Source organism: Rhinatrema bivittatum, chromosome 9 (assembly GCF_901001135.1).
Source record: "Rhinatrema bivittatum chromosome 9, aRhiBiv1.1, whole genome shotgun sequence".
NCBI lineage: Eukaryota > Metazoa > Chordata > Amphibia > Gymnophiona > Rhinatrematidae > Rhinatrema > Rhinatrema bivittatum.
Window position 1 is genome coordinate 209,628,546 of NC_042623.1, and position 17,299 is coordinate 209,645,844.

The following is a 17,299-nucleotide window of genomic DNA, read 5'->3' on the forward strand; positions in this document are numbered from 1 at the left end:
TACTGGAGGTATCAGTCCTTGAACCAGTTCTTTTCAACATTTTTGTGAACAATATTGTGGAATAGGGATGTGAATTGTTTTTGAACGATTAAAATTATCGTCAGATAATTTTAAAATCGTCCAAAATCGTTAGAGTGCACAAATGCCCCCGATTTATCGTCAGGGGCATTTGTATTGTATCATTAAATAGGGCGCGGGAAAACCGGCACACCAAAAAAACCCTAAAACCCACCCCGAACCTTTAAAACAAATCCTCCACCCTCCCGAACCCCCCCAAAATGTTTTAAATTACCTGGGGTCCAGTGAGGGGGTCCCGACGCGATCTCCAGCTCTCTGGCCACAGCTGCGTTGAGAAATGGCGCCGGTGGCCCTTTGCCCTTATCATGTGACAGGGCAAAGGTAGCGCCGGCGCCATTTTGGTTCCTGGCTCCCGACATCACGCGTGCAGGAGATCGCCCCCGGAATTCCGCTGGACCCCCAGGGACTTTTGGCCAGCTTGGGGGGGCCTCCTGACCCCCACAAGACTTGCCAAAAGTCCAGCGGGGGTCCGGGAGCGACTTCCTGCACGCGGGCCGTATTGCCAATCTTCAAAATGGCACCGGCGCTACCTTTGCCCTGTCACATGATAAGGGCAAAGGGCCACTGGCGCCATTTCTCTCAATGCAGTCATGGCCAGAGAGAGGGAGATCGCGTCGGGACCCCCCCACTGGACCCCAGGTAATTTAAAACATTTTGGGGGTGTTCGGGAGGCTGGGAGATTTGTTTTAAAGGTTCGGGGTGGGTTTTAGGGTTTTTTTGGTGTGCCGGTTTTCCCGCCCTCCCCCGATTTACGATTTTTAATGATTTAAAAAAAACAAAAAACACGTCGATCAGATTTCCCTCCCCCCCAGCCAAAATCGATCGTTAAGACGATCGATCACACGATTCACACCCCTATTGCGGAAGGACTGTCAGGGAAGGTTTGTGGTTTTTTGCAGATGATACCAAAATCTACAATAGAGTAGACACCCAGGAATATATGGAAACCATGTGAGGATCTAGCAAAGCTTGAGGAATGGTCTAGAATCTGAAAGTTAAGATTTAATGCTATGTATACCATTGTTATCTACACTAAACAATCTAATTGGAAGAGGTGGAATACAAGTTGTAAAATAAATAAAAAAGTGCTGAGTCATGCATCTTGGCCACAAAAACCCAAGAGAGTAGCACACTATATAGGGGCTGAAATTCTGTTATGCACAAAACAAGAGCAGTATCTGGGGATGATTGTATCTGATTATCTCAGGGTGGCCAAACAAGTGGAAAAGGCAATGGCAAAAGCCAGAAAGATACTTGGTGGGTGAGAAGAAAGGAATGGTTAGAAGAAGAATGGAGTTAATATTGCCCCTGTGTGTAAGTCTCTGGTGAAACCTCATTTGGAATACTGTATTTTGGAGATCACACTTTCAAAATGATAAGATTTTTGTTTGATTAATTTTTTTAGTGATAATTTTATTTAAATTATGCAAGGGGGTGCACATTTTTGCAACTTGCGCACATCGAGGCCACCTCCCCTCCCCTCCCCTCCCCTTCCCCTCCCCTACTTAACCCACCCCCCGGCCCTATCTAAACCCCTCCCGACCCGGGGGCTGGTCCGGAGGCTTCGACCACGCCCCCGGCCGGTGTCACGCCCCTGAAATGCCTCCCGCCCTGCCCCGAAATTCACGCTGCCCACCCGACACGCCCCCGACACGCCCCCTTTGCAAAGCCCCGGGACTTACGCCCGTCCCGGGGCTTGCGCGCGCCGCCGAGCCTATGCAAAATAGGCTCGGCGCTCACAGGGGCCTTTTAAGAGGGTTATGTGCATAACTTATGCGCATATCCCTTTTAAAATCCGGCCCATAAGGTACGCGCGTAACCCTTTTAAAACCCCCCTGCGTGTGCTGAGCCTATTTTGCATAGGCTCGGCGGCGTGCGCAAGCCCTGGGATGCGCGTAAGTCCCGGGGCTTGCAAAAAGGGGCGGTCGGGGCGTGGCCAGTCTGGGGGCGTGGCTGAGTGCCCCGACACAGCAGCATGTGTCGGGGCCTGCCGCGCCGGCGCACGTAAGTTACTACTGCCCAGAGGCAGTAGTAACTTTCAGATAAAGGTAGGGGGGGGGTCTAGATAGGGCCGGGGGGTGGGTTAGGTAGGGGAAGGGAGGGGAAGGTGCGGGGGGGGGGGGGTGTGGAGGGAACAGGCAGCGCGCTGGGCTCGGCGCACAGAAGTTGCACAAATGTGCACCCCCTTGCGCGCGCCGTCCCTGGATTTTATAAGATAAGCGCAGCTACGCGCGTATCTTATAAAATCCAGCGTACTTTTGTTCGCGCACGTGCTGTGTTTTAAAATGTACCCCATTGTGTTTCTATGTCTTTGCCACAGAACGTATAGTGTTGGGAAGAAGAGGTGGGAAAAGAAGGGAGGAAAACTAGTGTTACAGCTATTCCAGGTTTGCACACCACTTAATTATTGTAATTTTGCACTGGGTTTTTGTTCCTGTGCTGGATACAGGTAGAAGAGAGGAGTACATTGCTTTCTGTTTCCTGCCAGTCTTTTTCCTTTTTATGTTTCCCCTCCTCACCTTCTGTATGGAAATCCAGGGATTTTGGGAGGGTTAATGTGGGGTCAGCATTTTCCCAAGGGCATCAGAAACTTTTTTAAAATTAGAATGACCAAAATCAGAAGGATTGGGTGGAGGTCAGTATCATACCTCTAATATCATTGTGTCCCCCATTCCAGAGCTCACCTCTTTGCTCCTGGCCCATCTCCACCCTAGTTCTCATGGCTCCTGCTCTCTCCTCATTCTCCAGTCGGGTCTTAACTCATCTCACCTCACCTCATCTCACCTTATGGTTCCCCCCTAGCCCCTTCCCTCCCTCCCTCCCTCCCTCCCTCAATTCCCCTCCCCCCCCCCCATCTCCCAGTTCTTCTAGTAATAATGGCCCAAAATAGACTTTAAGGCAGTGTTCCCTAGAGAAAAAAAATTTAAAAAAATCTTGAATTTGATGAAACTATCTTTTTCCTCCTTCATTTAAAATGTGCTGATTACCTGGCATGGTTTCTGCAACAGTGGGACTGTTTGTTTTCACTCCATGTGCATGTATAGAGTAAGATCTGTTAGCCATATTCTTTAAAACAATCTTGATTTTATCCCCAACATTTGCAGAAATCATTGGACCTGTGGGATAAAAAGAGACATGTTAGATGATTACCTTTTCTTAGAACTGATTGTGAACTGTGACTTTTAGTATATTTAAATTGCATGTACTATATGTTTGTGTTTTCAGTTTTGATCCATTTAGAAATGCAGTAGTTGCATTGAGTGAAATATAAATTTTAAAATAAAATAAGTAAAGCAGTATATTCCTCTTTAAAAATGTACTGGGAGCCAACCCATTTATCTGATATAAAAAGGACTTTTTCCTGCAGAATGTGACTGTTGTGTTAAATATTCTGCAAAATTTATTTTTGGGTTTGTTACAACCCTGTTATAAAGGAGCTTCCGATAAAGTAAGTTACCTATATGTTAGAAATATAGATAATTTATTTAGTTTACCTGTACGTGTACTATGTAGAAACAAGGATCAAACAACAACTGTAAGTCTGTGGTTGTGTATCTGGATCCCCTTTTATGTACTTTGGGAATATGGACAAGTTATTTTTCTTATGCCTGAAATTTCTTGTGTAATACTCTAGATTGTCCTTCCTATATTTTTTCCAAATTACTCTTGTAGATTTTTTTTTTAAACTGCATAAATTACAAAACCCCCCCCCCCCCAAACTGTAGGTGATACCTTTGATTTGGACTAACTTGATTTGTTGTTAAGTTTGTAGAATTCTTCTTGTTATTCACTGTCTCTTCCTGTAGTGCTTCCTATAGGAAAATTGGTTCTTACCTGCTAATTTTCATTCCTGTAGTACCACAGATCAGTCCAGACTCCTGGGTTTTGTCTCCTTTCCAGCAGATGGAGACAGAGAAAGTTTTGCAGACACCGCCTCTTAACCTGGAGTGCCACCTGCAGCTCCTCAGTATTACTTAATACCCAAGCATAAAATCTATAACCAAACTGCTTAATAAATCTACTCTATAAACTTCCCCAGAACGAGCAGAAGAAAGAGGAAATTCCTAAATGATAATTGTAACCAAAGTTGCAAATGTATCTGAAAAAACACAAAGAGAAACCTGTGCCATTCTTCAAAAATCTTCAGAATCAATATAATAAACCGATCAAGCGGACTCTCCAAACACTGCTCTCCACCATTGGGCATGACTCTGGACTGATCTGTGGTACTGCAGGAACAAAACTTAGCAGGTAAGAACCAATTTTCCTTTCCCAGTATGTATCCAGATTAGTCCAGACTCCTGGGATGTACCAAAGCTTCCCTAACTGGGGTGGGATTGCGAGAGTCCCACTCGAAGTACACGCACCGAAATTGCCTATGTCCGAGGCCTGGACATCCAATCGGTAGTGTCTGGCAAAGGTATGTAAAGACTTCCAAGTAGCCGCCTTGCAAATCTGCCCAGGAGGCCACCTGCGACCGGTAGAATGAGCCCTTAACTCCTCCAGGATAGGACAACCTTGACAAATGTATGCAAAACCAATAGCCTCCTTCAACCAATGCGCAATTGTGGCTTTTGAAGCCTTTTGACCCTTTTTTGCACCTCTCCAAATGGTGATCTGACATAGCGCAATAAAGCCCCTCTGACATATAGATGCCTTAATTCTTTTGCATGAGGTGCACCAACCTCCAGATCTGGAAAAGCCGGAAGCTCAACTGACTGACTTAAGTGGAACGCCAAAACCACTTTTGCCAAAAAAGATGGGACCGTCCGGAAAAAGACTCCAGAATCCAAAATCCGCAAAAACAGGGCTTGAAGTTCAGAGACCCTTCTGTCTGAACAAATCGCCACCAAGAAAACCACCTTCAAAGTAAGATCCTTTATGGTGGCCCTCTTAAGAGGCTCAAACAGTAGATATGTGTATCATACTGGTAATCGTTTCTGTAGAACCGCGGGAAATTTCATTTCCCACGGTTTTGACCATTTTTCTTTCCGGCTATCCCAATCTGAAAAAAAAACCCCCACCCCAACCCTTCAGATCTAATTATTTACAATCCCCCACCCTCCTGACCCACCCAAAACTTGCCTAAAGTCCCTAGTGGTCCAGCGGGAGTCCCAGGAGCGATCTCCCGCTCTCGGCCGTCAGCTGCCAGTAAACAAAATGGCGCCATGGCCCTTTGTCCTTACCATGTGACAGGGGCTTTTGGTGCCATTGGCCGGCCCCTATCACATGATAGGAGCAATGGATGGCCGTCGCCATTTTGTTTACTGGCAGCCAATGACTGTATGCCCTTTCTCTCCCCCCCCCCAAAAAATGATAAGAAAACCATACGAAATTTCGTGGGGTTTTCCTATCATTTTCGGGGACTCCCGAACCGCGACGAAATACGAAATATCGTCTATATTTCCTATTTCATCTAAAACAAATGCACATCCCTATCAAGCAGCGCTTCACACACCTTTAAGGGCCAAGTTAAGGTTCCAAGAAGGACACACTTTATAAACAGGGGGGCACAAATGCTTCGTCCTTGGAGGAAATGCATCACATCCGTATGTGCAGCCAGAGGTAGTCCACGAACCTTGTGCCGCAAGCAAGCCAAGCCAGACTACATTCTCAGGGAACTAAAGGATAAACCCTTCGCTAGGCCTCTCTAAGAAAGCCAGAATCTGTGGCACCGAAGTTTGCCGAGGGTCAACCCCCTGCTCCATGCGCCAAGACTCAAGGACTCTTCAAACTCGTACATACAACAAAGAAGTAGAGGTCTTGCGATCTCGCAACAGAGTAGAAATAACATCCTCCAGATATTCTTTCTTCCTTAATTGCCTCCTTTCAAAAGCCAAGCCACTAGACAAAAGCAATCTGCTTGATCTGAAAATATAGGTCCCCGTCACAGAAGATTCGGTAGATGGCCCAGCCTCAGGGGACTGTCCGCTGCTAGATTGACCAGATTTGCAAACCAAGGCCTTTATGGCCACTCTGGAGCTACGAGAATAGCCCTTTCTGGGTGGACCTCTATTCTCCTTACACCCTTGCCCACCAGAGGCCATGGAGAAACACGTAGACTATCTACCTGAGAACATACAATAAAGAAATTGACCTCGCCAAGAAAAACTTCCTAGTCTTACAAATCCAAGCCTCGAATGGTAACCCTCAGACCTTATTTAGCATAGTAAAATCAATTACTGCCACACGTCAAGATACATTTACTCACTCCTCCCCAGATTTCTGCATTAATATCGCCCACAACTTCAAAGAAAAAAATCAACAAGATTTCATCCGAATTCGTGATCCTGCCAATCCCCCTTCCTATTCTTCCCCCTGCCATCTGTTCTTTTTCTGAATTCAGTCCTATTGAACCAGATACAATTTCTCGAATATTATCTAAATCCAAACCCTCAAATAGTCCATTTAATTCATGCCCAGGAAACATACTAAAAGACATTAAGGAACAAATCCCCCCCCCCCCTCCCTTCTATCAGATACAGTTAATTTATCACTTTCCTCAGGCACCTTCCCAGCCATGTTGAAACAAACCTCCATACTACCCATACCAAAAAAGAAAAATGTCGACCCATTGGACATCACCAACTACCTACCTATTGCCTCACTACCATCTCTAGCAAAAATAATCGAGTCTGCTGTATTGCATCAACTATCAGAGTACATTACCGATATAACCTCCTCCATCCACACCAGCATGGATTTAGAAAAGACCATAGCATTGAATCTTTGCTCCTATTATCTGTTGACTCTGTCATTAGAGGTTTTGATTCCCACACAGACTATATAATAGTCTTGCTAGATATATCTCGGCAGCATTCGACACACTAAATCATGACATACTATTCTCCAACTTACAGCACATAGGTATCTCTGGTTGTGCCTTACAATGGTTCAAATAATTTCTTGCCAATTGCCCACAAAAAATCACTTGATCGCCCACAAAAAATCACTTATGGTAACTTCAATTCTGACTGGTATTTCACACACACTGGTGTCCCTCAAGGTTTATCACTTTCTGCTATTCTCTTCAATATTTATCTCTACTCCCCCTCTGCCACCTTCTGGCTAGTCTTAACTTACAATTTAAAATATACACATACGATATCCAGTTTATCATTCCCTGTGCGGACTCCTGAACAAAAACCTTATCACTGATAGAACTATATTTAAAGACTATAAACACCTGGCGTTCACATAATCATTTAAAATTGGACATAGCAAGAACAGAACTCCTTTTTCTATCCACTATTCCTGATTCAAATTGCTGCCCACCAACAAACTTCATCTTTGATAACCATACTAGTCCAATTACAAACTGTGCTCGAAATCTAGGAGTACTGCTAGACTACAGAATATCTATGACTTCTAATATTTCTGCATTAGTTAAAAATCTTATTTCAAATTACATTTACTCAAAAAACTAAAGCCTCTTCTTTTTCCATCCGATTTCCGCTCATTTGTGCAAGTGCTCATCCTATTAGGTTTAGATTATTGCAATGCCCTATACTTAGGTCTTACAGCAACTACTATTCATCTATTTCAACTCATTCAAAACTCTGCCGCTCGTTTAATTTCTAACATCCCACAGAGAGAGCACATTACTCCAGTCCTACAATCCCTCCATTGGCTTCCTCTACACTATTACATTCATTATAAGGTGATGTCCATTATTCACAACTTAATCTACAATCCTTCAACCATTTGGCTATGTCCCATTTTAAGGTCTCCTCTGCGTAGAAATCAGCGGGAAAAAGAACAGGTGGGAGATCCTCTCTCCCTGCTGTGCTCTGTGCCTTAGCTGACAAAGAATCCAAAATGGCTGCCGATCCCGCACTCAGCGGGAACGGATCAATGGCCTCCCGTGCAGCAGCTCCAGGCCCACCAGACCCCCGCTGCAAAGACGTCACCGCAGTCCCTCCTGAAGTGCCTTCCCCACCAGAGGCATCAGTGATACCGGCTTGCCCAAGAGAGGCGCGTGGCACTCTCTCAACACGCAGCACATCTGCCAACCCCCGACAAGGCTCAAAGCAGCTGTGAACGCGCAGTGCAAGCTAGAGCAGGAGCACACTCAAGAGACGCACCCAGAGAATGTATCTCCTCAAAACCCTTCTTCTACTGCCAGGGAACAGCCACGATAACCTCACTGAAAACCACCCGCTCAGCTAACCAAAAAAAGGCTTCTTTGCACTTTTTTAAAACAACTTTGCAAACCAGGAAACAAAAGGGAAAGCTATCTGAAAGCTTTTCTGAAGGGTGGCTCAGGCTCCTGAGGGTGAGGGAACTGACCACGAGTTGTTACCCCTGGCATGGATCAGCATATATCCACAAGCATTTAAGGCTCCCCAACCCCTACTCATCCTCCTAAAACCAGGAGGGATGGTCCCTCCAGGACCTGCCAACCTCCTGGGTGGGAATTCCTCCAAAACTAGGTACAGAACTGCAGGTTTTGCACCTCCTCAATCTGCTGGAGCCAGAGAAATACTTAGGAGCTGCAGGTAGCACACCGGGCTAAGAGACGGTATCTGAGAAACTTTTTCTGTCTCCATCTGATGGAGAGGAGGCAAAACCCAGGAATCTGGACTGATCTGGGTACATACAGGGAATCAGGGCATTACCTCAGATTCTATTCTGGAACACTCCTTGCTGGCTAAGTAGGTAACAGCACTTTATTTGCTTATCTGTGCAATGTGTATATATTTGTAAGCACCTTGGTTGACATGCCCCAAACAACTCCCAGCAGGCAAGCTGAGATCCAGCATCATTCCAAGTATGCTGACAGATAATCTGCTCACTAATTGCTTCATTACCATCAGGGACTTCTTCCTTTCTTTCTTTTCCTCAATTCCTATATCTCCTCATCTGAGGCCATCTTGTTTGTCTGCTAAGATGGTGACTACAAATCCTAATTAGCTGTTTTGCTGCTTAGCTATCACCAAGTGTCCCACAGACCAAGGTTACAGCGGCTACTCCTCTCTCACTAATACTGTATATGTTTCTGTACAAAACGCTGAATCTTATGAATTAAATTCACAAATATACCAATTGTGTTTACAAAACATATATAAACACACAAGCTTGATATGGGTAAACATTTAAGTAAGCTAGCGGGATAAGATTTATCCAGTTAACTTACGACAGATATTTGCTGCTGAATATCCCTGAATAAATTGCTAATTAGCCAGATAATTGTTATCCAGCTAACTTTAGACTTGTTATTGAGCAGTAACTTATCCAGTTAACTTAACCATTTAAGGACTAGATTCATCAAACTATAGCATGCGATAGGAAGAGGGGCGTGTTTTATGGTAATAGCTTATTTATCACAAAGTGCACTATCGTGGTTAGGGGCCACTTTGACATTCAGAGTGAGAAGTACGAACAGAACAGTGTACTCTTGTGAAGATTTGATGTCCTTCGCAGTGAGGATACTCAACCAAAGTTGAGATTTGTACAATGTTCTCTCAACCTAGCTTGATGTAGTCCATCAAGCTAGGTTGAGAGAACATTGTACAAATCTCATCTTTGAGTTTCCTCACTCCGAAGGATATCAAATCTTCACAAGAGTGCACTGTTCTGTTTGTACGTCTCACTCTGAATGTCAAAGTGGCCCGTAACCCCTACACTAATACCTAAACCTCACCTCGAGTAACTAGGTGGGCCTCCTATAGAGGTATAAATACCTAATTGCTGTGTTAAAACTGTGTGATGTGACTTTGCAAAGCCAGCCCACTTTTCTAAATTAGTATTGCACCATGCATTGTGGTGGTTTTTGCACGCAAAAAGCCAATAACACAGCTTGGAAAATAACCCCCTTAGTCCTGCAATCGCTGCCGGCGTCACGCCAAATAAAAGATGTAATTATTCAGCACGAAAATGCAGCATACCTTTTGCTGTCAGCAAAGTCTTCGCGGTGTCAGCCCCGGTACTGCCCCGACTCCTCCTCTTCCGGGGCTGATGCCGCCCCGACTCTGACCCGATCTTGGTATTGCGTGCGAAATGTCCCTTATCATGTGCGATCCGCTTGTTGCATCTGTCGGTCTCAGATGGCTTCGACCTCTGTGCCTCATCTTTCTCTCTGCTCTCCCCGCTAGCCTTGGGAAGATGGCTACCGCCGCGTCTGCATGCCGCTCTCTCCAGCGTTCCCAGAATGGCAATGGCAAGGCTATCCGCCATGTTTCTCCTGAGGGCCACCTAGGGTGCACGCCACCCACGTCTTTATCCACATCATGGCGGGAATCTCGGTGGCGTCCCCCTCAAGTGACGTCCCGTCATCCGGGTATTTAGCCTGCCCTTCATTTGCTAACAAATTGAGTTAGCAAGGATTGGACTCGTCCGGTCTAAGCTACTCTGCCACTTCCTTGCTGCCGCTGGAAGCTCTCTCTGCCCTTCAGGGTATTTCACCTAAACCTGGGTACCCACTCCTCGGGGGCCCTATGCTTTCTTTCAGGTGCCTATCTGCAGGGCCGGTGGAAGCACTAGGCGAACAAGGTGATCGCCTAGGGCGCTGAGCATTAGGGGGCGCCGAGCCGCTGATGGCCAATGGCTGCCGGTGGACGTCATCCCAGTGGCGGCTGAGCGGTGAACTACTGCTATGCTGTGTGCCGGATACCCACAGCAAGAAGATTGGCAGGGCCGTGGTGGAGCTCAAGTCACCACGGCCCGAAGAAAAGAGTCGTGTCTAAACATGCTGGTGCTCCTCCTCCTTCCTGCCCTCGTGGCCCCCGAAAGAAAAATGTTGCCGGAGCCGCGCGGGCAGGAAGGAGGAGGAGCATCAGCCAATGCAGGAACTTCTCCTCCTTCCTGCCCACGCAGCCCCGGAAGAAAAATGTTGCCGGAGCCGCACAGGCAGGAAGGAGGAGGAGCATCAGCCACGTGCAGAAGAGGAGCAGCGCGGCTCAAGAAGACCGGGGCTGCTGCAGAGCCCATTCTGCAGCGGCCCGTGAAGAGGAGGCCCAGAAGTGAGAGAGAGACTGAAGGTTTGTACAGTATGTATGTGTGCGTATATGAGATGAGTTGAGAGATTGTGTGTGTGGGAGTGAAGACCTGAATGTTTGCAGAGACAGCATGGGAGAGCCTCTGTGTGTGTGAGAGAGACAGCATGTGATAGTGAGAGCCTGTGCTTGAGCAAGACAGCATGTGGAAGTGAGAGAGAGCCTGTGTGTGAGAGTCAGACAGCATGTGCCAGTGAGAGACTGTGTGTATGAATGATTGTATGAGAGAGAGCATGTGAGAGTGTGTGTGTGTGTGAGAGAGAGAGAAATGCATGTGAGAATGAGAACCTGACTGTGTGTTTGAGGGAAGAAGACAGATGGAGAGAAAAGAAATAGAAAAAAAGACAATATAAAAGGAATTGGCAAAAAAATAAGAAAGGGAAGGTGGGGAAAAAAAAAAGTCTGTGACCAACCGATTAGAAAACTAAGATCAGACAGCAAATGTAAAAAAAAATAAATTACCTTTTACTGATTGGCACATGTAATCTTTGGGAATGTGCAAGAGTAGCACTTTCTCTATGTGGATCTCACAGTATACGAGATCAGCATAGAGGAACTGGAAGCCCACGGGGCCTGCACAGAGGAGGCAGCAGAATGGGCTTCAGTGCCAATAGCAGCAATCAGCACCTCCGCAATAGCCATGCGGCATCAGTGACAGTGGCAGCAGAGGAATGAGAGAGGCTCCGAGGTTGCTGGCAAAAGAAAGAGAGGGGGTCTCTGCCTTTAGTGTGTGCATGTGTATGAATGGGAGTCTGCCTAGGGGTGTATGTATGTGAATGCATGGGTGCCTGTCTGAGGGTGTGTCTGTGTATGAGAATGAATGGGTGTCTTCCTGGGGTTTGTATGTGTGAGAATAGGTGCCTGCCTGTTTGTGGTGTATGTGTGTGTGTGTGTGTGTGAGAGAGAATAAATTGGTGCCTGCCTGGGGGTCTGTGTGTGTGAGAATGAATGTGTGCATGTCTGGGGGATGGGGAGGGAGTGGTGTGAAAATGAATGGGAGCTTGCCTGGGGTTCAGTGTGAGAATGACTGGGAGCTTGCGTGTGTGTGTGTGTGTGTGTGTGTGTGAATGACTGGGAGCTTGCCTGGGAGTGTGTGTTTGTGTGTATGTGAGGGAGCCAGTGAGAGTGAGAGCATGAGTGTGTATGAGAAAATCCAGGGGAGTAAGTGTTTGTGGGGGGGGGGGGGGTGTGGGGAGGGGCAGAGAGTGTCTTAGAGCCTGAGTGTGTCAGTGTCTGTGAGAGCGAGAGGTTATGGTTGGGTATAAGAGCATGAATGTGTATGTATGTGACAGTGTATGTGTTAGAGAGAATGGATATATGAGTATGTGTGAGAGAGAGAAGATAACCTCCTAATCCTCGACAATATCAGGGTGACTGGAAATCAAGAGCTCCCATGTATGGACAGCAGGGGCTTTTTAAAATCCTTATTAGTTTTAATTATTGTGTGTTATTTGATGTATGTGCTGTTTTTAAATATTTTATTGGTGTTTGGGAAATTGTAAAAAATGTATATGATTTTAATAGAAATTCTATTCATCTGTAGTTTTAAAATATTCTTTTATTAGTATGGTTTTACTGTTATAACTGATGCTTTATGTTTCTTGATTTTATTTGTTTTATGAGGAATGGTGGTTCTGTTTTTCCATTGTTAATACACAGAGTCTGGTTTCTTGGGGTTTCCATTTCATTTTTTTCTAATTTGTGCTCCTTTATTTTGTATTCTGTATTTGGTGAGGGTCTGTCTCTGCTCTGTGTGTGTGACCATGATGAGAGATTCTGCTAGCATAGGGATCTATAGCAATCTGGTTTGTTGTGTTTCCTCAGTAGGTGGTGTATTGGTATTCTAGGACCCAGTGTAATATTTACCCTTGCTTATTCACAGGTAGGGATATTGTTGTTTGAGTCCTTGGTGTTATTACTGTTATGTTACGATGGGATTGCAGTATAGATTTTGAGTGTCTTTTTTGCGGGGTTTTGTGTTAGTTCACAATGTGCCTGGCAGTGGAAGGTGTTTGTGCTGCTGTTACTGTGAGGTGACACCAGAATTTGAAAATATCTTTTAGTATGATGAGCTGTAAGGGAAACATCCAAGCTCCATTGTTTGGGGGAATTTCAGTGGATGCAGAGAGTTACAGAACTGGAGGTGCAGGATTTATATTGACATTCTGTCCCTTCCTATAAATTCCAGACTTCACTCCCATAGCCACATAGAATTAGTTGAATGAGGCTATCGAATAATTTTATAGTGTGAAACTGGCCAGCTTTTTAAAATTACACAGAAGACCCTTTGGATTTTTTTAACAACACTTTTTTTTGTAACCAATTTTAAAGCAGGATCCATGCTATAGAGGTGGGTGTGAGGAAGAAATGTCATTTTGACTCCTCCCCCCTCCCCAAATTCTTCTGTCTAGAGACGCCACTGATTTTCTGTGACCTTAAACATTAGTACAAGAAGGATTAAGGGGGGGATGCTGGAGAGGCACACAAATGTATTAGCCCCCGGGCACCGGAGACCCTTGGTGCGCCATTGGGTGCGAGCCATATGGGGCTGCAAGTGGTGGCAAAGAGGAGTGGAGATTTGGCGGGCCGCGAGCAGTGCCCAACCTGCTCGCGACCCAGAAAACCACACAGTCAGCGGGCGCGATGGAGAATGAGGTAGGAGTCAGGACCGGGGGGGGGGGGGGGGGGTGGCGGCAGCGCAACCGGGGGGGGGGCGCAAGGGAGAAGGCTCGCTTAGGGCGCCAAATCCCCTTGCACCGGCCCTGCCTATCTGGGATACAGGTACTCGTTCCTGGAGGGCCTGCTCTCCCTGCCTTGGTGCCTGCAAACCAACTACTTCTGCCTGCTGGGATCTACATCTACACAGCTACCAACTTAGTGAGTAATTTAACCTTTGTCAGTCTGTCTCATCTACAGCTCAGCACTGGGAACCTGCATCCACTACCGAGAGCTGCTAACATCCATCATTGTGAGACGGGTCTCCTCTGCCGAGGGCCCCTGGACTGCTTCTACTGGATCACCTCACTACTGCCACCTCTGGTGGTATCTCCCAGCTGTATAATAAAGACAAATCTTCTGTGTTTGCGTGTCTCGAGTTTAGCCTAGTACTGCAGTTCCTCATGGGGCTCCTCCCCCTGAGAGTGGCCATCACTGCAGTGCCCAAGAATCCACTCAAACACCTCAAAACCATAACACCACTTGGAAAATGACCCCCTTAGTTTGAATATTGCTACTTATTCAGCTAAGTTAGTTGGATAAGTATCTCCTCCCCATTTCCTGCCTGGTGAAGTGGGGCTGAATATTCCTGCCTGGTGAAGTGGGGCTGAATATTGACCTTCTCATGTTTAGCCTCATATCCGAGTAATCTAAGATATGTCAGATTCAAGACAAATCAGTTTGTACTTTACTGAAGGCTTTTGGCATGTTGAAGGTTTGTGGCTGATCAGCACAGTTTATTCTGGCTAATTCATCTGCTATATTTCACTTAAGAACCTAAGAAATTGCCGTGCTGGGTCAGACCAAGGGTCCATCAAGCCCAGCATCCTGTTTCAAACGGAGGCCAAACCAGGTCACAAGAACCTGGCAAGTACCCAAACACTAAGAAGATCCCATGCTACTGATGCAATTAATAGCAGTGGCTATTCCCTAAGTAAACTTGATTAATAGCCGTTAATGGACTTCTCCTCCAAGAACTTATCCAAACCATTTTTGAACCCAGCTACACTAACTGCACTAACCACATCCTCTGGCAACAAATTCCAGAGCTTTGTTGTGCGTTGAGTGAAAAAGAATTTTCTCCGATTAGTCTTAAATGTGCTACTTGCTAACTTCATGGAATGCCCCCTAGTCCTTCTATTATTTGAAAGTGTAAATAACCGAGTCACATCTACTCGTTCAAGATCTCTCATGATCTTAAAGACCTCTATCATATCCCCCCTCAGCCGTCTCTTCTCCAAGCTGAACAGCCCTAACCTCTTCAGCCTTTCCTCAAGGGGGTGTTCCATCCCCTTTATCATTTTGGTTGCCCTTCTCTGTACCTTCTCCATCGCAACTATATCTTTTTTGAGATGTGGCGACCAGAACTGTACACAGTATTCAAGGTGTGGTCTCACCATGGAGCGATATAGAGGCATTATGACATTTTCCGTTTTATTAACCATTCCCTTCCTAATAATTCCTAACATTCTGTTTGCTTTTTTGGCTGCTGCAGCACACTGAGCCGACGATTTTAAAGTATTATCCACTATGATGCCTAGATCTTTTTCCTGGGTGGTAGCTCCTAATATAGAACCTAAATTCGTGTAACTACGGAAGGGTTATTTTTCCCGATATGCAACACCTTGCATTTGTCCACATTAAATTTCATCTGCACAGTTACAATTGCAAGTAACTCTCTTACACCTGCAATGATTCCTACAATGTCATTTCATTATTTCATGCTGATGTTTTTACTTTGTATGTGATATAACTATGTTGATTGTGCTTTTATTGTACATCTCGGGATGTGCTTTGAGCATCTCTGGAAAGACAGTTAAGTAAATTTAAACAAATAAATACATTGGTGTCTAGCTTTCAAAAGGTAATCACTTATGTATTGAGTTAGTCCAATAAAAAAAGGTATTGCCTGCAACTTGTTTTACCCTTATGTCTACATAGTCAAGTATACTAACATAACAACCACAATATTTTGTACATATATTAGAAAAGTAACAACAATCCAGAATGATAAACATTGGGGAAATTGACTTTAAGAGCAGGAGAGCAACTTTTTGTTCACGATAGATATACTGGAAAAATGTTCATGGTATACATGTTTTTGTAAGTCTATCCTTCTTAAGACAGTGCATTGTAAAAAATATTCATTGATTTGTTGACCATGTAGAGGTGAGTTCACTCTGTTCTGTTAACCATATCTGGACGTCTGAAAATTCATGTTCTCTTTCAGTACCTTGAATTGCCAGATGTTCCTCTTCCTTCGTTCTTTCTTTGCGGGTACTGAATGTGCTGTCTGTATATTCACGATACACAACTTTTTTGTACTTCGACCCAATGAATTTATCCCCTTTATCTAAGAAGGCATTTCCAGGGCTGCAGAGCAAATAATAACAGTAAGACAACAGAGAAACTATGAATAAAGATAAGTGTTGATCACTGTGCATTAAAGGAATTGACGAAGTCAAAAGCTTTTATTGTATCTCTCTGTTCAATATAGGTCAATTCAACTTATAAAGTTCCTTACTTACGTATTCTTGCTCTAAACACTATTTTTAGATTTTAATAAGAATAAAAGAGATGTAATGGTTGTTGCTAAATTTGATCCCTGCACTAGATAAAATAGGAGGAAAATACTGAAGTTTAAGCAATCCTTAGATATGCATAATACCACTATGCCAAAGTTGAAGAATTAATTATGTTTGATAGAAAATAAATATAATGATGAGTATTCCTTGCTTGTGGTAACAGAATATGCTGCACTTGTATGTAATTGCGATTAGGACCTGGGTCATGCTAACCTGTTAATTAGTCATGATCTGAGACATCTAAAGATGTAATGATGAAACAAAATGCAAGTAGTGAAATTGTGTTTGGTCAATCTGAAATACTTTTTCTGAACCATGATTTTATAAGACAATAAAGATTATATAAGCTTGATTGTATGTGTTGGATTTCAGAAGTACCATGAGCGTATGTCTCATGTAATTACATTGAATAAAAGTACATAGATGCTTATACTGCTTTAATGACTTGTCTACTTCAATTGTGGAGCAGAATGGATGGAAAATATTTTTAAATTCCACAGAATAAAATGCTGATTTCTCTCTTAAAGTCACCAGAGGCAAAATTTACATCTTTCAAATTAATTGTAAAAGGGAAAGATGAATGCATGTTTTAAATTAATGAAGTAATTAGTTTAACTGCTTTAAAAAAAAAAAGTATGACTAATCTGCAGGTCCTCTCTGAGGTCCAGAGAAAATCCAGGCCACTTCCAGCTTTGGAGGTCCCTAGCCATAATAAAAAGAATATAAGAATGTGTCAACATTAACAACAGTCTAAATTTCAGGTCCCCTTTGAGCTTGAGGCCCAGGCAAAATGGCCCTCTTAGCCCTCACCTCCCTTTGCTGTAAGAGCTTGTTGACAGGTACATACTTTTTTTTTTTAAGTTTTCCATGCCATTTCATATACGTGGTAGATACCATTTTATTTTCATTTAATTAAGCTATTTGGGG

The 17,299-nt window shown here is 44.5% G+C and overlaps 1 protein-coding gene across 2 annotated transcripts in view; it reads right to left on the minus strand.

The window, feature by feature from the left end:
- Positions 1–17,299, minus strand: part of CP (ceruloplasmin) — a 151,617-nt gene that overhangs the window by 36,514 nt on the left and 97,804 nt on the right. For both annotated transcript variants that reach the window (XM_029616513.1, XM_029616512.1), the window contains exons 13-14: positions 16,021–16,160; positions 3,066–3,194 (exon numbers count right to left, since the gene is read on the minus strand). In XM_029616513.1, coding sequence (XP_029472373.1) covers positions 3,066–3,194; positions 16,021–16,160 — 269 coding nt within the window. The remainder of the gene's footprint in view (positions 1–3,065; positions 3,195–16,020; positions 16,161–17,299) is intronic.